General features: G+C 46.9%; 3 protein-coding genes across 11 annotated transcripts in view; all 3 read right to left on the reverse strand.

Moving 5' to 3' along the window:
• CD151 (CD151 molecule (Raph blood group)) overlaps nt 1-16,329 on the reverse strand; it is a 33,310-nt gene extending 16,981 nt beyond the window's left edge. The window contains exons 1-2 of one of the 3 annotated variants that reach the window (XM_061463145.1): nt 16,270-16,329; nt 1,363-1,472 (exon numbers count right to left, since the gene is read on the reverse strand). The gene's annotated coding sequence lies outside the window, so the exon portion shown is untranslated. Of the gene's footprint in view, nt 1-1,362; nt 1,473-16,244 lie in introns of all 3 variants that reach the window. The other 2 variants (XM_061463147.1, XM_061463148.1) reach the window with 2 other exon arrangements.
• The window catches only part of RPLP2 (ribosomal protein lateral stalk subunit P2), a 142,669-nt gene that overhangs the window by 33,065 nt on the left and 83,273 nt on the right, over nt 1-26,331 (reverse strand). The window lies entirely within an intron of this gene.
• Nucleotides 20,030-26,331, reverse strand: part of CRACR2B (calcium release activated channel regulator 2B) — a 49,257-nt gene continuing 42,955 nt past the window's right edge. The window contains exons 16-18 of one of the 7 annotated variants that reach the window (XM_061463165.1): nt 24,270-24,377; nt 23,428-23,550; nt 20,030-22,499 (exon numbers count right to left, since the gene is read on the reverse strand). In XM_061463165.1, the coding sequence (XP_061319149.1) occupies nt 22,266-22,499; nt 23,428-23,550; nt 24,270-24,377 (465 nt within the window). In that variant the 3' untranslated portion in view covers nt 20,030-22,265. Of the gene's footprint in view, nt 22,500-23,427; nt 23,551-24,269; nt 24,378-26,331 lie in introns of those variants that run through there. The other 6 variants (XM_061463162.1, XM_061463164.1, XM_061463163.1 and 3 more) reach the window with 6 other exon arrangements.

Raw genomic sequence — 26,331 nt, forward strand, 5'->3', positions numbered from 1 at the left:
GCCCTGTCTGACTGCAAGCCACAACCTTGCAGGAGTGTAAGAACACACAACGCATGACTGCCAGGCAAGGCAGGGGGCAATTGAAAAGTTAAACCATTCTATAGCCTGATTTTCCTGGGCTCTCATCCTACTGCACTGAACCCTTATGTCAAACCAGACAACATGAATGCACCAGAAGTTGAGCAATTCAGTTTCAGTTTTGGATGCTGAGCACCTGGGAACACAAGCACTGTGCTAACAGCTGTTTTGTTGTGCTGAGCCATCTAAAATCTCAATGCCAAGGCTAGCTCTGGTTATCCCACATCAGACCACTGTCCCAGATCAGACCACAGTCTTGCACTGACCAAAACAGTATTTTTATTTGCAGGCCCAAAGGCACATACAGGCACATACCCACATCCCAGCTCAGAATGCACATGGCCTGTACACATGCATGCTCCTGCTGGATAGACAATCGTTTAGTCATCACAGGCACTGCTTGGTACATTTGTCTCAACTTGAACAGTAACAGTACTTAATTAAACAGCAAAGAAAGTCAGGCCTGCAGGCTTTTTCTGTACAACCTGCCTTAAGGCAGCATTTGATGGATGGGGAAGAAACAATGCCAAAACAAATGAAATAGCTCCCAGGCCATTAAAAGCATCATTGCTTTTAAGCATTGATTTTTGAATGATAGCAAGAAAATTGGTATCCACTGCATCAGTGATGTCTACCTCACAGATAACTTGTATGCCAGAAGTTAGGTAACTTCTAACATCTTTGCCAACACACACAAGAAAGACTTGCTGCAGGAAATCTTGCTGCACCTACACAGATATGAAAGTACAGTTCCAAAGGGCTGCAAACCCAACATTGTCAGTCCCCTGCTAATAAAGCCACCTCACACACCCAGTGGGTATGCTGATGGCCTAGAGGGCAAGGCTCAGCTATGCTGGATAATCCTGGCCCTAAGGTAGGTCTTTGCAAACAAGGCAGACACCCTTCCCTGGGTATATGCAATGTAGGTGTGGGCCAATAACCTATTATCTTCAGCAAACTGAGTGAAGACCTCATTCCCCAGTAAGGCAACTCCAACCTTTCCAGCCTTTGAAAACGTGATCTAAGTTCCCTTCCTGTAAGAGCAAAATATTACCATGACCACCACTTACCTACCCCACTGAACATTTTCAGAAAAGGCCTCCAGCTGCTTATCACCTTGCCAGCTCATCTCACACAGCTCAGAATGTGATTCAGTAAAGCCTTCCCAGGAAAGGAATTCTAAATTTTACTGTTGGAAAGCTCCAACACAACTACTGAGTGCAAGTATCCACCCCAAGCCAATAGCAGACATGGGTCAAAGGTCTTGCACTGACCTCTCACCACTAAAGCAGCTCACAGCACCAGTGCAAATGTTGTATCTTCTGTAAGTGCCTTCTTCCACCCCTCTCTTCTTGCTGGCCTTGATCCTCTGCTGGATTCAGGAAAGCAGAAAGCTGAAAAAAAGATATGCAGAAATACACTAACCATGTAAAAAATTATTTTGTGAATCAATATTTGATAACACATTTTGCCGTAATTTTCTCCTTTTAATGAAGTACATGAGTACAGAATACACCTTATGAAAGCATTTGATTAAACTACAGTGTGTGCACTGGATAAGTGGGGAGAAGAGCCAAACTGTGGCACTAGGAGCATGAAGTCATTCTGATGGTAGGAAGCTATCAGAACAGGTTTATATTCGCTGCTGCATTCTGTAAACACAGAGCGCCTGCAAAGAAAAAGCACACTAGGAAGCCATCGTTTTCTTCAGGCTCTATCCCTGCTCAAGCATAATCAAGACACAGGTCTTAAGCACCACGGCAGGCACTGCTGGTAAACAGCTTCCTGAATTCACCTGCCACTGCCACCCCCTCTAGAGCAAGCTTCAACTTCCCAGTGTAAACGCACAGTACCTCCCTCAGATAAGCAAAAAGCCACAGCAAAGTGAGTTGGAACTGGAGTTATTTCTCTACAGCCTTATTACATTTATCACAAGAGTCTTAGAATGGTTTGGGTTGGAGGGGACCTCTGAAAATTATCCAGTCTGACCCTCTGCAATGAGCACAGACATCTTCAACTACATCAGGTTGCTCAGAGTCCTGTCTAGCCTGACCTTGAATGTTTCCAGGGATGTGGCATCTACCACCTCTATGGGCAACTTGTTCATGTTTCATCACCCTCATTGTAAAAACTTCTTCCTTAAATCTAGTATGAATCTGCCCTCTTTTAGTTTAAATCCATTACCTTTTTTCCTGTCACTACAGGCCCTGCTAAAATGTCTGTCACCATCTTTCTTAGAAGTCCCTTCCAATTATTGAAAGGGCACAATAAGATCTCTCTGGACGCTTCTCTTCTCCAGGCTGAACAACCCCAACTCTCTCAGCCATTACTCCTGAGAGAGGTGTTCCCTCTCTCTCATCATTTTCATGGCCCTCCTCTGGACCTGCTCAAACAGGTCCATGTCTTTCTTGTACTGAGGACTTCATAGTCGGATGCAGTGCTTCAGGTGTGGTCTCACCAGAGCAGAACAGAGAGGCCCTCAGATGTGTCAGCCACACCACTTAGCTTGGTGTCATCTGCAAAATTCCTGAGGGTGTGCTTGATCCCCCTGTCCATGTCACTGATGGACAAGTATGGACCACTGAGACACCATTCATCACTGATCTCAATCCAGGCATTTCTGTGGAGGCAATTATGCTGCATAAGGCTGCTGTATGGGAAAATGGCCTCTAGCATCCCCTCTGTCCCCTGCTTTTCTACAATAGAGGGTCCCAAATGTTTTGCAATCATTTGTACCACCACATCCTCAGCCATCCCACCCTCATCCCACAGCAGGCAGGTTCAATTTTCCCTGCAATGCTTCCATTGGTGTTGTGGGCAGCAGGATGCAAAGGTAAGAGAAAAGCATTCTTCCTCCCTAACTTGTTTGGATACAGAATTTAATGATCCTTTGAGCTATATCCTGACACTAACTTACTTTCTTATCTATTGCCCATAGCAGGGCATGGAAGCAATAATACTTCCTGACTTGCCTGCGTGGGATAATGAGGTATTGCATCAGGAAGTTACTTTCAATTAGCAGATCAAATTTAACATACTTCATGAATTCATTAACTTCCTATTACTTTCAAAGGGAGGTTCCTACAGGCCTTTACGGAGCATAGTATGGGAGATACACCTTCATTTATAATCAGCTTGGATTACCCCTGCTTCCATTCTCTGTGAAAAGCTAAGAGCTAGAAACTTGTTGATTCACATACTATGCAACCTCCAGTCCACAAAAACATCTCTTGAGAGAAAACAGTGGAAATCCCAGCACCTGAGCCACTGAGAAACAGGCTAAACACAATCCTGGAATCATTAATTAAAGATCAGACAAGGGAGGTTTCTGAGAAACTGGGAAGAGGAGGGAAGGCACAGGCAGGGCGGTCACCTGCAAAGCACACAATAGGTCTGAAGCACCTTCAGCACCAAGGCTGGGCCCAGACTTCTTGAGCAGCCCCTGTACCCTCCCATTTAGTCATCTGCTTCATGCTGCTCCCACACTCCTGTCCTTCCAGAAGAGAAAACCCACCCAGGATGCAAAGGTGAACACTTTGCTTTCCATCTCAGCATGCTGGAATGTGCTGGAAAGTCAAATTACTTGTGCGTCTAGGGCTGGGGAGAAGGCAGAACACAAGTCAGACATTCAGTGAGGCAAAGAAGCTCCTTCTCAGGAACTGTCATTTATAGTTGTGTGTGTGTGGCAGGCACACAGAAGAGATTTTTGTCCAAAACCCTTCTCCCTGACCTCCACATGGAAGCTGAACTCATTTGGCACTGCTGAATGAGATTTCCCAGACCACAGTTTGGAAACTGCTTTTATCTCCTGCCTGTTGTCTAAACTGATTACATGCTCCTGAGGGCATGGAGTCATCTTCCTTGACTGCCCAGCGCCTAGCACAACAGGATCTCACCCTGAGCCTTTTAGGGGCTGCTGAGAAGTGAGAAATACAAAGCAACACTTTAGAGCAACATCACCTGTTCCTACTAGCAATGTGCACAGTGGTTCTGGGAAAGGTGGAGACAACCCGGAAAGCCAGCTACATTCAAGAAGTAGTAAGATCTCAGAGATCTTTAGCAGACCCCACTTGGCTCTATGTCTCAACTGGGATAGCAGCTTCCTGAAGAACTCAGGGTAAGCAAGATCATAGCCTGGGAATTTGGGAAGATCTTGCCTCAACATTCTCTTGGTCTAGGCATTACCTCACAGGAGCATTACAGTCCTGCTGTCACCCCTCAAGACACTTGCCAAGTCCCTCCTTTCTTCTACCCTGGTTTGAGCTGCTGTGTTTTGAATAGACCCCTCAAGAGACACGAAGACCCTTAACTCCCGCTAATTTTGATGAGTCAGGTATCCAGCACTGTGTGCCTAACACCTCAGGAGCCACCTGCTCTTCAAGATAAAACCTGTCTCTCAGGAGAGGAGCACTTAGCACTTCCACTCATGCTTTTCAAGACTATTTACTCCCCAAGGGAGGGACTTACTGAAGCATAAATAACAGCAAATATACATTTCAAACTCAGCAAGGATTTACTGGACATTTACCTGTGAACTAGATGTTTTCAGAGGAGGTTAGGCAAACCTGGGCAAGGTGATGGCTGGCCTCAGGATCCTTGAGGATAAAAGGGACCTTAGTGTAAATTTCACAACCATTCAGAAAAAGAAAGCATGAGAGAGAAAGAGTGATCAAGCATGCCTGGGACTGCATGTGTTTGTCCTCCAGCACTGTTCCACTACAAAGCAAACCCTTCATAGGGCTTTCTGGCCCACACAAAACATACACATCCAGAGAGCAGAAAGCCCCTGTCTGCTGCTCCCAGAAGTTGATAAACAGGGAAGTAAGTGGCCTTTCCAAGCACCCAGTCTTCATCTGAAGTGGAAAGCAGGCCAGAGATGGGCATGCACTGTGCAACCAACAGGAACTCTTTCTGTGTCAAACAACATCCTCTTGTATCTCATAAGGCCTCCTTTATCATGAAGGATCCCAAAGCACTTTACAGTATTTATATACAGGAGGCACTTCACTAGTCATTGAACTGAGGAGAGGAACAATAACTGTCTCTTTTTCTCTCACTCAAACCACAAGAAATCAGTGCCTGGTGTGTGTTTGCAGAGAGCTCATAGCAATGAGGGTTTGCCATGGAGAGGAACAATAGTTTAGAGAGGTCAGGGTTAGCCCACAGACAAGACAAACTTCACTGCAGCCTTCCATTGGCAGTTTAAATTCTATTTTCTCATCTCTGTTCAGGGGCACCGTGGGGTCTGTGGGCATTTTTGTTTCATTTGTGTTTTTGTGTGGGGTTGGTTTGTTGTGGATTTTGTTTGTTTTTTTTTTTTTTTTTTTTTTACACAGGGCTTCGTCTGCCCTGGGGAACTTACCAGTAGCATTCATCCATATTCCTAAACAAAACAATTTGGGCAGAATCAGCTTTCTGCCTGATCCCTTCCTAATCATTACATTCATTCTCAGCAAAGCTGCTGGGCCCTCAGTGTTTTCAGGGAGTGCTCACAAAACCTCCCTGCCCCATAGCCACGCCAGTACTAGGACTAAGCCAACAAGCACTAAAAATCCTCCCAGCTCTGCCAAAGCCTATTCAGGCAATTCTGTCACATGAATTTAAAGTACTCCCCAAATAACACAGCCATGATAACCATTTGTTCCCTCTCTACAAATAGCTGGGTTTTTACACAGTAGTTTGAGCTCAGGGCAAACACTAACCTAAGAACACAAGCTGTGCTGTAGTTAAGTGCACAGTCACTCAAAATTCGGCTGCAGTATCACTGCAGTATCACTGCAGAGGTACTTTCTGTTTCATTCAAGTCTCTGCAGTGAAAAAGTGACAAGCTGAAAGTGGGCAGATTTCCTACCTATCCACAGCATCAGATGCACATCGCATGGCAGGCCATCACCTTCACCTCACCAAGCTCACAAATGAATCATAGGACTTGAAATCCCCCTGTCAAACAAATACATGCAGCAGTAGTGGAAGAGAAGGCAGGCAGCTGGTTTGTCACCACAGGGTACATTTCTAGCCTCCCAAAGACACAATGCTCTATAATCTCACTGCCTGAAAGACCCTTTGCCTCCACAGAGCATCCCAAGGAAGAAAAAAAAGGTGGCATGTTATAATAGGAGCAGAGAGAAATCGTATGACTCTTCCAGCAGAGAAAAGGGGTAGATTTGCTCTCCTCACATCTCAACATCCATCCTTCATCTGCCAAGCTGTTCTGTCCTCTGGAAGACATTGCAGAGCACAAAGCTGTAAAACGCAATTTTCAAGCTACTTGTTAGCACTGCCCTGCTGTGCCTGAGACACTTGACTGCAGACAGCACAAAGCAGGAAGTGCCCAGTAAGCTGTCACCAGCTTTAGCTTTCATACAAAACTTGTTTTACTTTGAGTAGTCTGCTCCTGTTCACACTTTCTGTGGTGTAAACAAGCAAAGCAAAAGACCCCAGAGCTAGCCCACAAGTCTCTCTCGGGTAGCCTGCTTCTGCTTCAACTTCACAAAGATCATATTTTAAAGCAACTGAGAAGGGATTTAAGAGTGGAAACTAAGGGTAACAGTGTTATCACTTCAGGTATGTTGCTGATTAGCTCAGGACTGGTCCCAGCTGTGCCAGAGAAAATCTCTCTGTGTCAGTCAGTACCTGCAGCCATAGGAACAGGGCAACATACTCTGCTGCACCCCAGTGCACTGAAGAAAAGAGAACATTATGCAGCCACAGGATGGGGTGACAGCAGCTCTCACCCCAGCACGGCAATTAGAGAGATACCAGTAGCATCCTCCAGAGCTTCCCTTCCTATCCAGGACAGCCATGTCACGCAGAAACACTCTCCCACCTGGAATTACCCACTTTGCTAACAGCAGCGCTAGGAATGGCCAAGAAATCTCTTCTGACCATTGCTCCTCATATACCCCCAACATCCATGTCTCCTAGGGTGTTTCGGAGCAATCACTGAATGCTTTGAGGAGCTATATTTCTCTCCAGAGCTAAAAACACTTTACTAGCCTCAGATCAAATATCAAGCAAAGTCAAGGGCAAATTAAATGACATTTCATTTCCCAGATCTGTAAGTCCAAGTTCATAGGAGCTGTCTCTTTCCTGTTGCTAGTTTGCTGATGATACTAAACTGGGAGGAGTGGCTGACACACCAGAGGGCTGTGTTGCCATTCAGCGAGGCCTGGACAGGCTGGAGAGTTGGGTGGAGAGGAACTTGATGAAATTCAACAAGGGCAAGTGTAGAGTCTTGCATCTGGGGAAGAACAACCCCATGTACCAGTACAGGTTGGGGGCTGACCTGCTGGACAGTAGTGAAGGGGAAAGGGGCCATGGGGGTCCTGGTGGATAGGAGGGTGACCATGAGCCAGCAATGTGCCCTTGTGGCCAAGAAGGCCAATGGCATCCTAGGGTGCATTAGAAAGGGTGTGGGTAGTAGGTCAAGAGAGGTTCTCCTCCCCCTCTACTCCGCCTTGGTGAGGCTGCATCTGGAATATTGTGTCCAGTTCTGGGCCCCACAGTTCAAGAAGGACGGGGAATTGCTTGAAAGAGTCCAGTGCAGAGGTACAGAGATGATTAAGGGAGTGGAACATCTCCCTTATGAGGAGAGGCTGAGGGAGCTGGGACTCCTTAGCTTGGAGAAGAGGAGACTGAGGGGTGACCTCATCAATGTTTACAAATATGTGAAGGGTGAGTGTCAGGATGATGGAGCTAGGTTTTTTTCAGTGATGTCCAGTGATAGGACAAGGGGCAATGGGTGTAAACTGGAGCATAGGAGGTTCCATGTGAACACCAGGAAAAATTTCTTTACTGTGAGAGTGACAGATCACTGGAATGGGCTGCCCAGGGGGGTTGTGGAGTCTTCTACATTGGAGATATTCAAGGCCCACCTGGACAAGTTCCTGTGTGATGTACTCTAGGTTACCCTGCTCTTGCAGGAGGGTTGGACTAGATGATCTTTTGAGGTCCCTTCCAACCCTTAGGATTCTGTGATAGGCGCAACGCTGCAGACAATGCTCAATCCATGCTGATTAAGGATGCCTTGAAAAGGCCTATTCTTCCAGTAAAAATTAAACAACCCCCAGCCAAAAATAAAACATTCTTCCCCCTTCCGCCCCACTCTTGTGTAGCAGGTTTTAATGACTTCACCAAAACCATTTATGCGGCTGTTTTTAGACCAGGCTGCAAACTTGACAGGGGGGCACCAGCATGTGAATAAACAAGGAGGAGGCCAGGGCTGTCCTCCAGACAATTACTTGCTGGCCCTTCTCCAAGACAGGGGGCAGGCAGACAAAAAGAAGCCCCTGACCCCAGAGTACATGCCAACAAGCTCTGAAGAAATCCCCCAGCCCCAAGCCATCAACCACTTCTCTGAGACACCTCACCCTGCTGGTTTGTACACAGACCTGCACCAGGAGCGGGGCTTGCTTGGCTCCTCCCCATGACTTCAAATGAACACACAGGCAAAGGGCAGCTCTCCATGAAGGGTACAGGGCTATAATCAGCACAGGAACTTTGGCAAGGCTGTCTCAGCATATCATTCACTTCGTTCAGAGCTGGCAGGCACAAGTAATTGGAAAAGGGTTCCTCTAACAGATGCCACCACAAACCATCTGGACTTCAAACAAAGCCAGGAAATCCTGCAGGGGATTTCTCTACCAACCCACCCTCAGGTTACCATAACCCTATATGAAGAAGCTTCATTAAAGGAAAGCTTAAAAGGAGTTTGAAACTTAATTCCCCCTCCACCTGATTTACAGGTCAGTTTGCAAGCCAAGACCATATCAATTCATCTGATGGCCTGTTATTTTAAAGGTTAAAATTTTCAAGGCTAAAAGTACCCCATTCTACAACTCTGGGACACCCTGGATTAACCTTCAAATACCAGGAATACTCAGGAAGACTTCAGGGAATGGGAGAAACTACATACTTTGTTCCCTTAGAGCCTCCCCAAATGTTACTGGCACATACTCAGCATTCAGAGTACTTCTTTGAGCTCAGCAGAAAGCAGCAGAGCATTTTCCTCCTGACTGTAGAGGCAGGAACATGGAAAACATCCGACATTGGGCAGACTTATTATCCACCTCTCAATGCAGCCCATGCCATTAGTAAGCAGGAGGAGAAAAGCAGTCCACAGCATGGCTCAGTTGTAGGTTTTTAAAGACACTTAAGTAAGTCCTTAAACATTAAAAGCAAAATATACTCAGAGAAAATCTAGGAGCAACACAGCAAAAATTCTGGAGAAAGTGGGTAACTACCTTCACTTTGACCTGAGTTTCGGCCAGTACTACATTCCCTCTGTGAAAATTAGGTCCCTGTAGTATATCAAGGGATACAGGAACCCAGAAAATAGGAAGTCACTTCATGCTTTGAGGAATTTAGATAAAACTCTAAAATGCATGCTGGAAGTAACCAGGGTAATTCAGGCACAGAAAATAATCTTCCTATTACTGACCTCATATGAAGGTAGCCCTGACCACTCAGGGCTACCTTCCTGCCACTCGGAAAACTCCTCACTGCAGTGGCATATGAGCACACAACAGACAGAGCAGGCTTTTGTTACGCTCTCCAGAGCCCATTCCTGAGGCTGAGCACAGCTTCACTCCCAACTTACAGCAGAGGAGCTTGATAGGATGCTTGTACTCTTTCCCTGCTTGGGAGGAGAGAAAAAACAGCAAATTGGGACTCCAAGGCACAGAAACCAGACTGACAGCTCCTCCTCCCCAAATACAGAAACAAGTCCTCCCAGTAACTGGAAATCTGTTCTTCCAGAACCCCTCCCAGCGGGAAAGGTAAATCAGAGACCACATCAAATTTCTTCTCTCACCTCCAGCAGACCTCTCATCTATGCAGTCTCCCAACAAAGATGGAAGAGTGCTAGTCTATATAGCCGCTGGGGACCTGCAACTAATCAGAGCTTCCAGCTTGCTGGGAGCTTAACTCAGCAAGTTGTACTTCCACACAGGACTGGACTCATCCCTTCTATGCTACAATAGCCAAACCCACAACCTTGAAGACCAACATTTTCCCATACACATGTTCCTTGTGCACAGCACTTGACACATAAACCACAAGATCCATTCCTGCTCCAGAGATGGCAGCTCCAGGACAGTGCTTGCCACACACGTCTGTGTACCCAGCTTCTATGCTTGCCGTATGCTTCTGGACTGCACACACTGGTCCTCATCACATCCCTGCTCTGTGTGGAGCCATGGAGAAATATAACAAGTCACCTTTGTTTCCAGGGCAATGGCTGGGGGATATATGGGATATGAATTCCTCCCTTCTGGATTCTACCAAAGCTAGGAAGAAATACTGACATTCACAAGCCGTGAGTCATAACTGCCTTGATCCAGGGCTCCAGAAGTCCTGCTCACTGGTTGTCATGCCAGAAATGCCAGCATAGCTGGCATCTGCCAGGTGGCTTTGTTAGTGTATAAATTTGACCAAAATCATCCTTCCTTTTTATCTCCTTTACTGTTACAGTGTGGTGATCACTGATGATCAGAGTGCTCGCTGAAAACCTTGCAGGCATGATGACTGTTGCTCTGGCAGATAACAGGTCAGCAATGCTCAAACATGAGCCACTTCACATAAAACAAAACCTCTCCCCCAGAAGCTCCTACCTCAAACCACTCCTGCTCCTAATTTTAACTGGATTTCATTCGTGAAGGAGCCACAAAATTTGTTGTTCGTAATCCAGCCATACTGGTAAATCACACCCTTGAATTTAAAGAGTTGCCAATGAAACCTCCATTAACCTCTACAGAGCTAACTCCCAACTGCCCCTCCTTCCCCCACTAGACTAGTACCTTGCCCCCAGTAGCAGCTACTCATGCTTACAACCTTTTACAGAGAGGCTGGCTACACTTTCACACCCATGTTGAGCTTATTGCACTACTGCCTGAAATACACCGGCAGAGCTGTACAGCACTTTTCCAGCTCAGGCTGGAGAGCCCTGACCACCCAACCAGCAAGAGAACTTAGCTTAGAGACATGGACTAAGCTGGTCATACCCAAATGTGGCCCAGACCCAAAACTACATCTCTTGCTCTGCCATGCAATGCCAGGAGTACATAACAGTCATTATGTGCTTAGTCTTTCCCATGTCTGCTTCTCCCCAGCTGGGGCAGCTGTGCTCCAGAGCAAGGTTATCAGACATGCTTTCACCTTACCGTTTGTGCAGTTGGCCACAGCCAGATTTTTCTCTCACAGCATCTCCTGAATGGGTTTCTTCCTCTCAACCTGTCCCTCTCCTACAGTGGCAAAGACATGGGGAAACATGCTGCAGATATCAGCCCAACTCCACAACTTCTTAGAAGCATACATCTTCCGCTCTGCAGTTCAGGGACAAACTCCACTGAAGCACAGGCACTTAGAGCCACATAACTTTCCACTGCCAGAGCTCCCTATTGCTCTATATAAAAACAGCTCCCTGCTGCTCTGTTCTCTTTCCTATAAAAGGAAAGAGAACCTGTGCTGGAAAAGTGAACTTTGCTCCTTTTGCATTCAGATCTGGTGCTAAAAATAAATAAGAAACAACAGTAAGTGCTAAACATTTTATGTCACCCATTTCCAGCAGTTTTAGCTTATGAAACCTCATTACTGCTGTCACGAACAACCTGTGGGTCTGAGCAACATTCCCTCTTGCACCTCCCAAATGTCTCATTTCCACTTCTCTTAAGAGGCCCTGCCACATCCAACATCCTCCATGCTCCCTCACTCAGATGCACTCACCTATTACACCCATGCTTAGCAGGCAGAAAAAGTGACTACATGGCAGCCTACATGGATTCAGGCAATACACACTGTGCAACTCCCTGCATGATTAAAACTGCATTTGCTTGGCTGTACCCTGCTGACTGTGGCTGTGGGTCAAAACTCAAATGAATTTAAACAGTTGCCAAATACCTCACTTAACCTCCACAGAACATAATTCCCGATGTCCCTTCTTATCCCACTAGACCGGTATCCTGCCGCCAACAGTGCCCAGCACTGCTGGCATCAAAACCATGCATAAACCACACACATAAATAATATATATATATATCTCAATAACTCCATGAAGACCTCAGCTGGCATGTCATGGCAGCTACTCATGACTGCATCCCTCTAAGGAGTTGGCTACACTTTGAGGCCTGTGTTGAGCCTATTGCACTACTGCCTGAAATGCACTTACAGAGCTGTACAGCACTTCTCCAGCCTCAGACCGGAGAGCCCTGACCACCCAACCAGCAAGAGAACTTAACTTAGAGACACAGACCATGCTGATTATATCAAAATGTGGCCCAGACCCCAAACCACACCTCTTGCTCTGCCATGCAAGGCCAGGAGTGCAAAACAGTCATTATCCTGATCATTCTGTCAAGAGTTTTATTACTGCGCAGCAGCCAGGATGCAGGACTAATAGGACTCACTGAATTAATTCCCCAGGATGCCAGGCTGCTGAGATCACAAGCAGAAGAGTCTGGCAGGCAGGACAGAGCAGAGCACTGGCAAGAGAGATGCCCCTCAGCAGTGCTGCTATTACAGTGCTGATCCTTGCCAAGAAGGCCTGGCAGTGAATGGGATTTGTGCCATGGGGAGGGCTATTACGAAGTGCTCCCCGGCAGAACTGACAAAACACCTCAACTCCATCCCGCAGCTCTGACGTTCCCCACTTCTTCCACACCCTGTCTTCAGGCATGGGGTGGCAAAGAAAAGCACCTATCTTATAGATTGGGAAGATGGTCACTGTCCTACGTGAACACTGCCAAAAGGCACATGCAAAAAAAGAATGGGGAAATGGGACGACTTTACAGTGACACTGTTCATTTCGGCTTTACTGTGGCAAAAGGAAAATCATGTCCAGTATCTGAAAGGCAGGATGAACAACTGAGACAGAAGGAGACCTGGTCTTCACCTTCAGGATGTGAAAGGTTTTTGTCTGTCCCTCACAGCCAGGGAAACTGACATAAGCTTTAACTTCCAGGAGTCACCCTCCCTCAGGCTTTCTATGACTTCAGCTGTCGGTTTCTCATGCTCAAGGACAGCTGGAGATAACCCATTGTTGAGCCCAGAAGCAGAGAGTAGAGATGGGGAGTAGGAGAGCATTTTCTCAGGACGTTTCAAGAGCAAGACTGATAATGCCTCTGAGGATAGCAGTAGTAGACTAAGAAATGAAAAAGCAAAGCTGCTCCTTTGTTTTTCAGAGTCAGCCCATCCACTTTTATCTTTCTAAACTTCTGCCTTAAACAGAAGGTACAAGAAAAGCAGACAGACAGCATGATTACTTGGTAAGTGACCAAATCACCTGGAAACATCAGGCAGGATAGTTTGCCACATACAGGTACACATGGTGACAAAGATGTTACATGTACAAATGCTGTGAGGGTGGTGAGGCACAGAAACAGGTTGCCCAAAGTGATGAATGATCCACTCCCGGCAGTGTTCAAGGCCAGGATGGACAGAGGCTTGGCAACATGGTCTAATGCGAGGCATCCCTGCCCATGGCAGAGGGGTTGGAACTACATGATCGTAAGGATTTTAAGGTCCCTTCCAACCCTATGTATTCTATGATTCTATGTAAATACATATTTTCTCTTCTGCATAACAAGTAGCCCACGACATTCCTTAGAGTAGAAGCCAAACTTCATAGAAGCAACAAGGGAATTTACCTGTGGGATGACCCAACTAGAGGAGACACAGCTCATCAGTCAACCCCTTCAGGGCTGTCTCAAGAGCAAAGGAGTCATTGCCTGGTCTGTGTATGCGCAATTGGAACAGCAAGAGTTGTGCTACAATTTTTACTAGCTGGGAATAACACAATACGCCTGCTGGAAACTTCCTAAAAGGCATAAATAGCACTCCATCAGCCACTCCCACCTAGCAATTTTGCTTGACAAGGGAATACAAGCAGATTTCTTCCACCCCCTTGCTGAAGAATCTTTCACACCCATCAACACAAACTTTCAGAGGCTGCACTGAAAAACATCCTTCACAGAGCCAAGATTTCGGCTGTGTGTGCCTTACTGAGCTTGAAGAGAAGCCTCCAAGTCCTGCCTGCTCCCAAACAGGCATAAGACTGCACAAGAGGCCTGGGAAGCTAAATCATTTGAGAAAAAAACCTTCTTGGGCTGGTATCCTTGCTTATTCAGAAGATGACTTTCATATTAGATCCAAAAGGAAAGGCACAGCCCCATCTGGGCTGTTGAAGATCCTGTTAGTGCTCTGCTCTACACCTGCCTTGAGACAGCAGAAAGAAGACTTGAGTGTTAAGCTCCCACAAAATATAACCACCTCAGCTCCCAAGTAAAACGAGATGTCAGAGATGGGACATCATCTCAAGCACACAGAAAAGGCATGTTCTTATTGTTTACTGCAATCAAAATACAGCAGGGACTGCCAAGGACTTTTACCAGGCAACTGGGGGAGTCATTCTCCCCCACTGCAGAAAGACTCCACGCAAAGGTAAACCATTATTTAAATAAGCCACAGGCCAACCAATATACGTGGCAGTTTGGAATACAACATTTTTTTTGCAGAAATACAGCAGATGGACAGAAATACATCCGGGTCAGGTACGTGGCCATCATCAGCAAACTACAGAGCAAGGATGTGATCTCAGAACAGTTACATGGAGGAGCTCAAAAGCTGCCAACTCCTCCGACTCACAGCCCAAGCTTTCCGCAAGGACATTTGAGTCAACATACTGGCACCTAAGAGCAGCTGTAGCAAAACAGAGCCTAGACTCAAATATGCAAGCCAACATTACACCTTTGACAGGGACCTGCCAGCAGATACTTCAGGTAAAGCGTAAGTGATGCTGCCCCAAACAGTGCCCAGTTTCCAACAGTTTGCTGATTGGGAACTGCCTGTCCTAGGCACACAAACTCCTTCAGAGGATCTAAATAAACTGAAATTTTTGCATCAGCTTTTCTAGTTTCTGTTGAGCTCAGCAGCAGCTCTGAAGAGACAGATGCTCTGTTCTCTCCAACACAGGCAGTCATCTTTGGTAGCGGGAGGACTGGGATGGACCTTTGTCTGACTGGTGACATGCCAAGAGGCTCTCCAGCCTCAACAATACCAGGTGGTAGATATGTCGTCATATCAAAAGCTTCCCTAGGAAGCTAGGCAATGAATGGCCTCGCTGATCGCAAACGAAACACATTCTGGCAAAAGAGACTCGTTTCAAAACTGTTTCAACAAAATGGCCACCACTGGGCATTACCTCTGATGGGTGATGCCATTTTAATCAACCCTTGTTCTCGCAGACACCAGGAGAATTCTCAGAGCAAGCCAGAAAGTGCTGCAGGGAGACGAAGTGAAACAGCACAACTTAAGGAACGCTGTAGAATAGCCTGAAATAAAAATATGTCATTGCTAGAATTCAACAGGATACTGCAGCAGGTTAATTAAAAAAAGCCCTCAGGAAGAGCCAGGATGTTTCTGAATTAACAGTAGTTTACACACGACATGACATTGGGCAAAGACTACTGGGAAAGCCCTCATGGCAAGCAACAATAATCCATCGCCAACAGCTTCCTATCTGACTCAGCTTCCACAAAATAAAAGCAATGGAACATCGCCTAGACTGCGTGGTAAACAAGGGCTCGTTCACCCCCTCCTCCACCTCCAACAGTCCTATGAGCCCAACGTAAATGACAACTCTTACAGCAGTGAGACTCAACTAAACAAAAGGCAGGGGAGATAAATATCGTTTCACAAGATGAAGGCAACATTCAGAACAGCTTTCCTAATGCTTGGTCTGTGTGAAGCTTCTGACACCAGCAAACACCTCCCCTCCCGCAACAGGTTAACAAACTTCTGAAGGATAAAAAGAAAAATGAAAGAAGCCAATGCCAAGCCCCTGGGAAGTCGTACAATGCCACTGGGCGCCGACAGGGAAGCAAAGTAGTGCTACATCAGAGCCGGCCTCTGGTGAGCGCGGCCAGGTACAGGCGGGCCACGGCGGCGCAGCCAGGAGCGAGCGGCGGGCAGGAGAGCGCCAGAGCCCGCTGCTATCAACGGGGCCCACGGGCAGCGCTTCGCCTCCCCTCTCCCTCCCAGGCCGGGAACGGCTGCCACCACCCAGCCCCTTCTCCCACCCCGCTTCCCCACGGCGGGACCCGCTGCCTCACCAAGGGCTACCCGCCTGGCCACCCGCCCCCCGGGAGGCCGCCATTTCGGGGCTCACGCCTCACCCCTCCGCGGCGAGCTCCGCCACACCAGAGCGCTCCGCGCCGCCTCACGCCCCGACCTGCCTCGCTGGGAGGGAAGGAGGGAAGGTACCGGCAGAGGGAAGGCGGAGCGGAGAGCCCAGCCCAGCCCAGCCCAGCCCGGGAAACCCAGCGGGGACCACCCCCAGACGTCGCGGGGCGGTGCCTCGGCGGGGTCGCCTCCCTGCGGCAGCGTAACCCTCCCGCGCAGCTCGGTCGGGGCCGGCGTCTATCGTTGCGCTTCTTTTTGCTCCCCGCAAAACAGAGCGCCCCGAAATGTGGAGGTTTACGCGGCCTGCGGCTCAGCGCTTGGCGTTGCTGATGCTGTGTGAGGCAGCCAAACGTGCCTCTGGTGGGGCAACCCCCGCTAACCTAGGCCTCACACTGGCGTTTCCATTGCTGCAGGCAACACATAACTGCGAACTCGAGCTGCAGCTTCTTTCTGGCTCACTGTTTTTTTAGGCGTCAGACCTGCTTGTTAAAAGAGTTTTCCAGTAAATCAAGATCAAGCCCCGACTGGCACATTGCCTCATCTTTCCATTACCTCATTTCAACTTCAGCCCAAATACATCCGTGCAAAGCGACAGCCCTGCACAGGGGCTGGTCTCAGAGAAGGACTCGACTCTGCTCCCGTTGGCGGAATGTTTTTTTAGGGATGGGTGGGAAGAGAGGAGATGTGAGCATGGAGGGAGGGAAAAGGCCCTCCTGGGTGTTCACCTCAACGGGGACGCTTAATCTCTCCTGCCCTTGTGCCCGACTCACAAATCACCCTTCCAACTTAAGAAACCAATACCTCCCTCCTCACTCAGCCCATGGGGATCCTGCCTCTGCTGTAGCTTAGACCACCTGGAGAGCCAAATGGTTAAATAGAGCCTTAGGGGACCAGCTCACACTTGGACACTGAGAGTTTTCCTGCAGGGAGTTTGTGGCAGAGCTAGGAGGCAAAAACATGCCAACCCCAGGCCTCAGGCCTCCTTGGCAGAATCCTGGGTAGCCAGCCACACTGAGCTGCTGCCTTCTTGTGTCCAGAGGTTTCACATACAAACAGGAAAGAACGTAACCTCCCCGCTTTGTCAGATTTGGGTCAGCAGGTGGGCATGGTTAGGCACAACTGCTGCCTGTGTGGCAGCCATGTGCTTGGGAAAGCCTGCAGGTAAAGGTGAGCTACACCACAGGTCCCCCCACCTTCCAATCCTCAGCTGGAGTAATACATATTTACTGGATGTCTGTGTTTACCTTGAAAAAAATAATCTTACCTGGTCAGGTCTCCCATGGACTTGTCATTTGAGAAGTGCACAGCTACACTTGTGTTTGCAGGATCAGGGCCTTATTAAACCACATGGCTTGATATGCATATAAAACATGCCTTGCAGGCCTGAAGAGACTGGAGCCGGATTGCTGTAGCTGCGCCAACTGAAATTTCCGAGTGACTCATAAGCAGCCAGGTAAGTAATGAGCAGACTGACGAGGCTCAGAGAGCTAGTGAAGCTCTCAGCCGTGGAACTGTGGGTCTGTTGGTGCTGAGATCTCCAAACAGAGCAATTAAAGGTGTATAGTATGAGCTATGAGATACATTTTGTACTTGTGAGTTAAAGTACTTGGTGTATATATATATATATATATATATATATGCCCTAAGCAATTAACAAATGAAAAGCATGAAAAGATACAAACAGAAGAAGGTGACAGGACTGAAAATGATGTGTGAGAGACTGCATGATCCCCATAGCAGGAACTGATTGAATGTGTGTAAATGCAAACTGTCCCTTGGAGTTCAGGCTGCTGGAATAAAAACGGCAGAAGATGACAATATTGCAAACTTCTGCAATTCCTGCATTTATTCTGTGGGAAAGCTTTAAACTTAACACTATGGCTTAATGATCTCTCTTCAGCCCTCTTTTGGCTTTTAAAAGAGGTGCTGTCAGGCTAATCCTCTTATGCTTATCCTTAGCACATTAACATGAAAGAGGTAAGTGAAACACAAGGCAGAGTGGGTTCCCTTTGCCTGCCTGCAGAGCTTTGTGGGACTGTGGCTGCTTATCAGAGCAGCTGGTTTGCTTGCCTTTACCCCTAGATCTGATTGTATACGCAGCTGTACTGTTGCATGTGCCAAGATAAGGCTTCCCAGGCTATAGGAATAAAACTTTCTTGTGATACCAAAATACCTTACAAATTGTGTGCAAAAAGTCACCTGTCCATTAAGATACTGCAGCCAACAGGCACAGGAATAAGCCCCCCAAGCAGAGTCTATTTTGTGTCCTCCCTTATCTCAGGCGACCTCAGGATATCCCCATTGTTTGCTTTGTGTTTATGCTGCAGTTTCCAGCAGCAAAGGGTGCTGCTCCCAGGGCTTCCATTCAGAGGCAGGAGAGATTCTGGCAAAAACAGGGGAATGTATTACGGAAAGTTTGGTCTTGTTCGGGTCTGGTATCAGACAAGTTTAGAAACTAACAACATGCCCCTCTAGACTGTGCCTGAGTCTTCCAACAGGATATTTAAATACTGTGCAGAGAGACAACAACAGAACCTCTAGCAGTGAAACCCACCCTGGTGCTTACTGTTGTCCCAAGTGCAACCTGCTCAAAGTCCGTGTCACTTTGACATGGTTGAAACAGGAGTCCATCTTATTCCTGCTAAAAAAAAAAGAAAAAAAACCCTGTTCTGTACAAAAAAAAATTAGTTCTGTAATGCACAAACATCCAGCTGGAGCCATTCCTGGACACAAGGGTTTAAAACAACCAGATTCCTAACTCTAGTGAAAAGGTTGCAGGGGGCATTATTAAAATAGATGTTTAGTTCAGTAAAAATAAGTACAAGGTGAGAGCATGCCCCCTCTGAAAACACTATAGACATGTCCTCTTTTTCTCCTCCCTGTTCTGTATTCCATGGTCAGCTGGATTCTAGCTGCTTGAAAGAGGTAAAAAAGATAAGACTGGAGAAGAATTGCTCCTCTGCTGATTCCAAGACATGGGTTCCTGATCAACACTCTTCTTGCCTACTTATGTGAGTTACATCAGAGTGATTTGTGTCAGCAACTCGGGCCCTAGTGATCATTGCACTTTGTGTGGAGATGGAATCCCTTGTGATCATTGTGCTATGCGCAAAGGGTATGATAAGTGTCCCTGTCAATACCACAGTGAGGAGAAAGAAGAAACAAGGGAATAATTCCCCTGGGTCAACCGCAATATTGTGCAAAGAAATGTTTTGTTCATTGTTTAAATTGCATGAATGTTCTTAGAAAAGGGGGGGATAGGTAACTTAGAGATATGTCCTGTTACAGAACGTTGTGAAATCTGTGCGCTGAACAAATAAACACATAAGGAGTGGAATTTATGGGGGCTAAAATGGCAGTCAGACTTGTGATAGACATAATATTTCTTCACCCGGAGACAAGACCCCAACAACAGGATTGGCTGAAGAAGCCCAGGAAAAGAAGACAACAGGATTGGCTGAAACCCAAGAAGCCCAGGAAGCCAAAAAGTATAAGAGACTATCCCAAGAAGTTCCCCGTGTGCGTCTCAGGCAGAGCTGAGACTCCCTGGTGCACCCAGTGCTGCTTGCTTATTGTCTCTCGATATTAATTATAATAAAAATCAATTAAAACAGATTGGCTAGGTTTTTATAACACTTACAAATCTCCCACTGGTACCACCATGAGGGACAGGCTTCTCAGCACTTCCTGAGCAGAAAGAAGGGGAGGTCATGCCATAACCAGCAACTGAAGAGAGGCTGAATCTCCTGCAGTGCCTGGGAAAAAAATCTCTCCACACAACTATTTGTAAGACAGCGTTTCTTTATTGCCCATAGTCTGCTTGCACACTAAGAAAACATCCTTAAGGTTGTACATTAGAAAAAAAACACAATATGTGGTAGTTCTTGCCAATGCAATATGAAAGCACTGATGACAAAGGTAATACACAGCCTGGCCTGTATTTGTGTGTCAGCTGTATTTCACACCTTTGTCTTTCAGGTGCTCTTTATGTAGTGTGGGAGGTGTGTGTTCAGACCACATTAACAGACTGGGTACTGCTCTCTTCCTTCTGCAGCAACTTCACAAATCCTTCTGCTGCAGGTAGGTAAATGTTAGCATTACTGATGTGCCCTGACCAAAGATGCCATTTTTTAGTTAGCGCCACTACTTATTAACCTGAAACTGGAGCATGATGCAGGGGAATCATTGACAGGAGATCCCCCAACTCAGGTAGTGGGTTTAACCTATTCAGCAGGTGATAAAGGCTGTGTTCCTGTACACCCACATTGGCTACAGTAGAGCCAAAAAGTCATGTCTATTTTCAGATTACAGGTGTTTTCCAAAAACAGAGGACTTCCCTTCCCAAACATAATTTCTTGCAAATAGAAGCAATACCACTGGCAGCACAGCTGCCCTGGTTCCTTCTGGAGCTCTTCTAGCTTTCTGATACTCAGTCTCTGAAAGGCATTACTGTAGTTAAACACAGCATGAAACACAGCCAGCTGGCAGTAGGGGCTGAGCAGGAGCTTATTACTTTTAGCTATTACTTTTAGTCAGGAGTCCTGCTCTTCTGGAGAAGGACTTCCTCTTTCCTATCAGGAATAATGGGCGCTGGGAGGAACCATGGAAATTCTTTGTAGCACTGATGAGCTGTAGGTGACTCAGAGCACTTTTCCTGCATGGGATATTCCCAGAGAAATCTGTTCAGTAAAAGAACATTCAAACATTATCCCAAGAGAGGAAAGACAGTGGATAAATATAGGCTTTCCTTATGCTGCAAGGTTGGGGGGGCTGCGTGACAGCTACAGTATCACATCTTGCACCTAAAATGTCAAAGTCACCATCAGAAACAGGCTCAAAGAAGGAAGGCAAGAGGGCATTACAAAAAAGCTCACTTAATCCCTCAAGGCTTTAAGAGAAACTGAACTACAGAACAGAAAGCAGCACACCCAGAGAACACCAGGGGCTTCATGCCCAGGCAATGCGGTAGCTATGCTGAGAGGTGCACACTTGAGGCCAGCTGCTAACTCAGCCTGCGCCTCCCCTCACTCTGCTTTGCCCCACTCCTTAATGACTAGAAGGCCCCTTCCCAACAGGAACAGTTTGTTCTGCTCTTTCTCAGGCACTTCACCAAGAAAGTGAGGTTATTGCACAAAGTCACTGCAAGAGAAAAAGCTTTGCTAGGTACATTTCACACAGTCATCTAACTGCCTTGTGCTTCCAACCCTGATACATTTGAAAGCACTGTGGTCAAGGGTGGGATCTTGCAGTACCTCAGATAAGTCAGTTCCTAATTGCTGGAGGTTTCTTCAGGAAATTGTAAGAGAATGGGAGGAAACCGGCAGCATTAAGCCTTAAAACAGGCTGTATATGACCCTGCCCCAGTATGTACAGCACAGCTCCTGAAACAGGTTATGAATCAGCAGCACGTGCCAGCGCCTGCGAGTCCCAGGGCAACTGCTCTGTGCTCTGTAAACAGTATGAGAGGGGCAGTAACATTCCATTAGGGTAACAAAGTGAAGAAAGCCTTTGGGATGACTCACTTATCAGTTCATACTATATCCACATATGGACTCAGTTAACTACAATATTGGCCAGTCAAACCAAATTTTGCAGTAAATAGAGTGGCTGATCCAGCTCTTAACAGGAGCTGATGGAGGTTTTCCTGCTTACCACAGCAGGCTTTCAGCTGGGCTCTGCTGTTAAGAGGACCAAGAGGAGATGCTGCTCTTTGAGACGATGGATCACTACCTAGAATGAGCCCAAATTTAATGTAATTTCTGTACTCTTACACTAAAATTCTATTTAACACAGCACCCACTGTGTCCTCCACTCTTTGCTGCTAAGTCATTTCTTTGCCAGAAAGAAACCTCATCCTTTTACAGGAAAGTGGCCTCTCAAGACAGAAGGCCCAGTTTGTGCTATTAGCCAAGACCAGCCAAATTCCCTCAAAGAAGCAGGGGCCTCCAGAGACCAGGGCTGCATGCAGAGCTGGGAAATGGAACAGTGCAAATCATTTGCACATTTTGTCTCATTTAGTGCCTTGAAATTCCCAGATGGGGAAAAGTTTCAGCTTCCCCAAGTCTCTGCAGAGCTGATACCATTAGGTTTGGCTTGCTTGAAAGGAACCCCAGCTTCATGAAACAGTGTTGGCACACGTTGCTTGTTGACACACTGATGTGCCTTATGTGCAGCACCCTTTCCTCCTGCTGACATCTTCCAGCTGCAGGGCATTCTCCCTCTGCCTGTCTTCTTGTGCTGTCAGCAATCTGGAACAAGCAGCACAGATCAAGACCACAACCTGGTTACTGAGCTCTTCCTGCCAAGGCAACTGCTCCCAGTCAGCCAGGGACATCTAGGATTGTGAAAAGTGACTGGCCCAAAGACTGGGCTTCCTTGGAGTTTGGCTAGATAAACCACACTAGAAAATGAGCATGAATTTCCAGGGAACAGGGAAAGAAACTGGACCCATACAAGAAGGGACAGCACGGCTTAGTAGTCAGAGCACCAGACAAGGGTGAGTGGTCTGTGCCTTATTCCCAAACTGCCATGCTAATGACAGAATCCCTGGCTGTTCGTTTCACCTCTGTGGGCCATCTCAGGCAGCAGTAGCATACTAAAGCATGCTGAAGGCACATACTGTGGGAGACATGATTTACCTAGCTTGTAAGTAAATTATCCCAGTTAATGAACGGCTGAGTCCTGTTGTGAGCTTAGAGATGATGCAGCAGGTGAAAGGATAAAAGAAAGCAAAAGGATAATTTCTTGCAAGATTTCAAAGAGCTTTTTCAAAACTATTTGCCTTTTTTTAAAAAAACTAAAAATCTTAGAGCACACTTCTTTCAGCCTTACAAAGTGTCTTATCTCCCTTTAAAATATGGCTACCAAAATATCACATGCTTAATAAGATAAGGAAGAAAAAACCCTCAGAAATGCATGCAGACTTCAAACTGAAAACGCATACTTAAAATCTGGGATACTACACATGGGTTTTGTGATAAAGTACTCAAATTTAATTCCCAATCTTTCAACAGTCAGCTCTGCCAGACAAAGCTTTGCATGTGATGATGTCCAGCCTACACTTGGCACTCTCCAGGCATGGAAGTCAGGGGGAAGAGCACATTGCTCCAAGTGTTTTTTATGACGTGTCTGGCAACACCTTCTTGCCCACTCCCCAGGAGAGCCCACACCACTCACCAACAGCTGGGGAAATATCACAGGGTGACCGTTGCTGTTCACTGACCTGGCCATGTGTAACATGGGCTCCATGATGTTATAGCCAGTCATTGCGCTGCACTCATAGAAGACAGCCTTGTATTCCTGCCAGAGAGCACAGCAAGCACCCATGCTGGTTACCAGCTCTCCCCCAGCCCTGGGAGCTGTTCCACGCTCACCACCAGGAACTCTGCTGAGAGCAATTGAGGCCAGGAGGGAGGCTATTACCACCCTCCTGGGGCACACACAGTGCTCACCAACCCAGGTAAAGGAAATGCTTTTTCAGCACTGGGGGCCCAGCCAGAGTATCCAAAAGGAAACACTGGGGGAAGAGAATAACACTGGGTTATTTGGGGAAAGCAAATATATGCCGAGGGTCTTGGGTTCCCTTAGCTTTCTGTGGTGGAGTCCAGAAGATGGGGAACACCTCTGAAACCCTGCCTGCTCCCACCCAGGGGCTAAGGTAGCAATGGGCATGCAGACACCGGCAGTGAGGAAGGAGGGAGGATGACTTTGCATGCATTAGGGGAGTCCTCAAACAGGAAAACAGCCATGCGTACTCCCCTCAGAAAGACTGAGCATCACTATAAGGAGGCACCAAGCATCAAGAGAGATACATGAGCCTGCCTCAAGGGCCACATAGTGGGCACCACCTCATCCTCCCTGGTACCAGAGGAACTTCAGTACATGTTTACATTGGAGAGATGGGGTGGAAGGGGAGAGGTAAGGTACCATACTGGGAAATGGCTCCAAGAAAGGTTTCCTGTCAGCCAGGCAGAAGGGAGGCTGCAGAGCAGGTTGAGCAGCAGAGCACACAGTCACACCTTTGCCAGCCTTTCGCCTTCCATCTTGGGCACACTCCAAGTCTCTCTCTGCGCAGCATCCGTTTTATTTCCAAGCAGAAAGACCACAGCTCCATCCTCGATACCTTCCTGTGAAAGAGACAGACTAAAGAACCCTAGGGACTCAGCTGAGGGAGGGAACTGTCTTGGATCTGCGCCTGTTCCAGCTGATGCAAACAAGACCTGCAGTGGCAGCAGGATAAGGCCCTTTAGCTCATTAAAGGACCATTCCTCAAATAGCCCCAGGGATTTGTGGAAGGAAGCTTAAACTATGGGAATGTACTTCAAATATTTGCTATGTACTGCTGGGATGCTGAGAGAGTGGAGATAGGACGTACGTTCCTCTCTGGAAAATAACAAGCCTAAAGAAAAGCAGTTTTTCCCATAGGCTCTTGGGACTTTAAGTTCAGGCAGAGCTTCTTAATAAGTCCTGTAATTTCTGTAGGTATATGTGGTACTATTTGTCTGATGTGCCGTCCTAATTTCAAGGATCCCTTGCTGAAAATCCACTGGCCAAGTAAGCTGAATAACCTACAAGTCTTGTATAGGGTCTCTGCAGGAACTGTTATTCCTAGGGGATTCCTGGAGCCCATTACCTTTGGTAAAACTCTCTAGCTCCACTGGCTCACTAGAACATCATCAGACTGCAGAACAGGGCTTGAAGTTATGTCCAGACTTGACTGCCCTGGATGACTTACAGTACGTGAACAGCTTTGAAGCAAGATAATTACTAAGATTGGGAAAGGAAGAGAGATAACTGAAAGTTACAGATTTGGGGTGCCTTGATTTTCTGCGTGCTCCTGAAAGGAGCCCGATTTTCAGAGGCTGGGTAGTTCTGAAAATCTGAACCTTTGATCTTTTAGAGTCCAAAGAAATTGCTAAATCGTTGTTGGGATTCCCTCCCACCTCCTGAGCAGGGCTGCAGATGTTAATAACATTAGAAACCTCCAATTTATGCTTATTCATTTTCCTCAGATCTTGGGTTTTGAGACTCAGCACAGTCAAAACAAAATCAACCTTGACAATTTTCCTTCAGCTCTGAGCCACCTACACACAACTTACTGAAATTATACAGACAGGCATTTTTGTCTCCCCAAGCAGATACAAGCACCAGATGAATGCTTTTATTAAGAGTTTGGAAATAAATGCAGGGGTGAAGACTGCAGTATTAATACACAGTTACAAAATTAAAAAAAAAAAGGAAAAATAAATCAACTCTGAAAGTTGAAGCAAATGAAGGAGAAAAATAAGCTATCACTGATATTTCAGTCTCATCTAGAAATCCATCTCAAAGCAGAGTTAGGATGTGATCATGCAAAGCACTGTGCATGCATACTGCAGGTCTGAGCCTAAACGCATCAGGGCCTTCTCCCTTCCCGTGCATAAGTGTCCTGGGTTCAGCAGTAGTAGTCATTTTTCTCCTTCTTAGTAGCTGGTGCAGTGCTGTGTTTTCAACTTTCAGCCTGGGAACAATGCTGATAACAGCGATGTTTTTATTGTTGCTCAGTAATGTTTAATCTGACCAAGGACTTTGTGAGTCTCATGCTCTGCCAGGGAGGAGGGGAAGCTGGGAGGAAGCAGAGACAGGACACCTGACCCAAACTAGCCAAAGAGGTATTCCATAACACAGCACGTCATGCCCAGTATATAAAGTAGGGACAGTTACCTGGAAGGGTTAGATCACTGCTTGGGTCAGGCTGGGTATTTGTTGGTGGGTGGTGAGCGGTTGTATTCTCTTCCCTTGTTATTTCCCTTATTATTATTGGTGGTAGCAGTAGTTTTTTTGTGTTATACCTTAGTTACTGGACTGTTCTTAACCCATGGGAGTTACATTCTTTCGATTCTCCTCCCCATCCCTCCGGGAGTGGGGGCCGGAAAGGGAGTGAGTGAGCAAGCGGCTGCGTGGTTCTGGGTTGCCAGCTGGGATTAAACCACGACAATAAGCTGGACACCAGGAGATCTCCTTGCCTGAGTACAGGTCTGACATGACCGCATTTAGGAGATGCTGCCAATACACATGGGCTGCTTACCAACACACACTACT

Source organism: Pezoporus flaviventris, unplaced genomic scaffold (assembly GCF_033815535.1).
Source record: "Pezoporus flaviventris isolate CSIRO_AGI_PZ_B2104156 unplaced genomic scaffold, CSIRO_AGI_Pfla_v1 ptg000036l, whole genome shotgun sequence".
In the NCBI taxonomy this organism is placed as follows: Eukaryota; Metazoa; Chordata; class Aves; order Psittaciformes; family Psittacidae; genus Pezoporus; species Pezoporus flaviventris.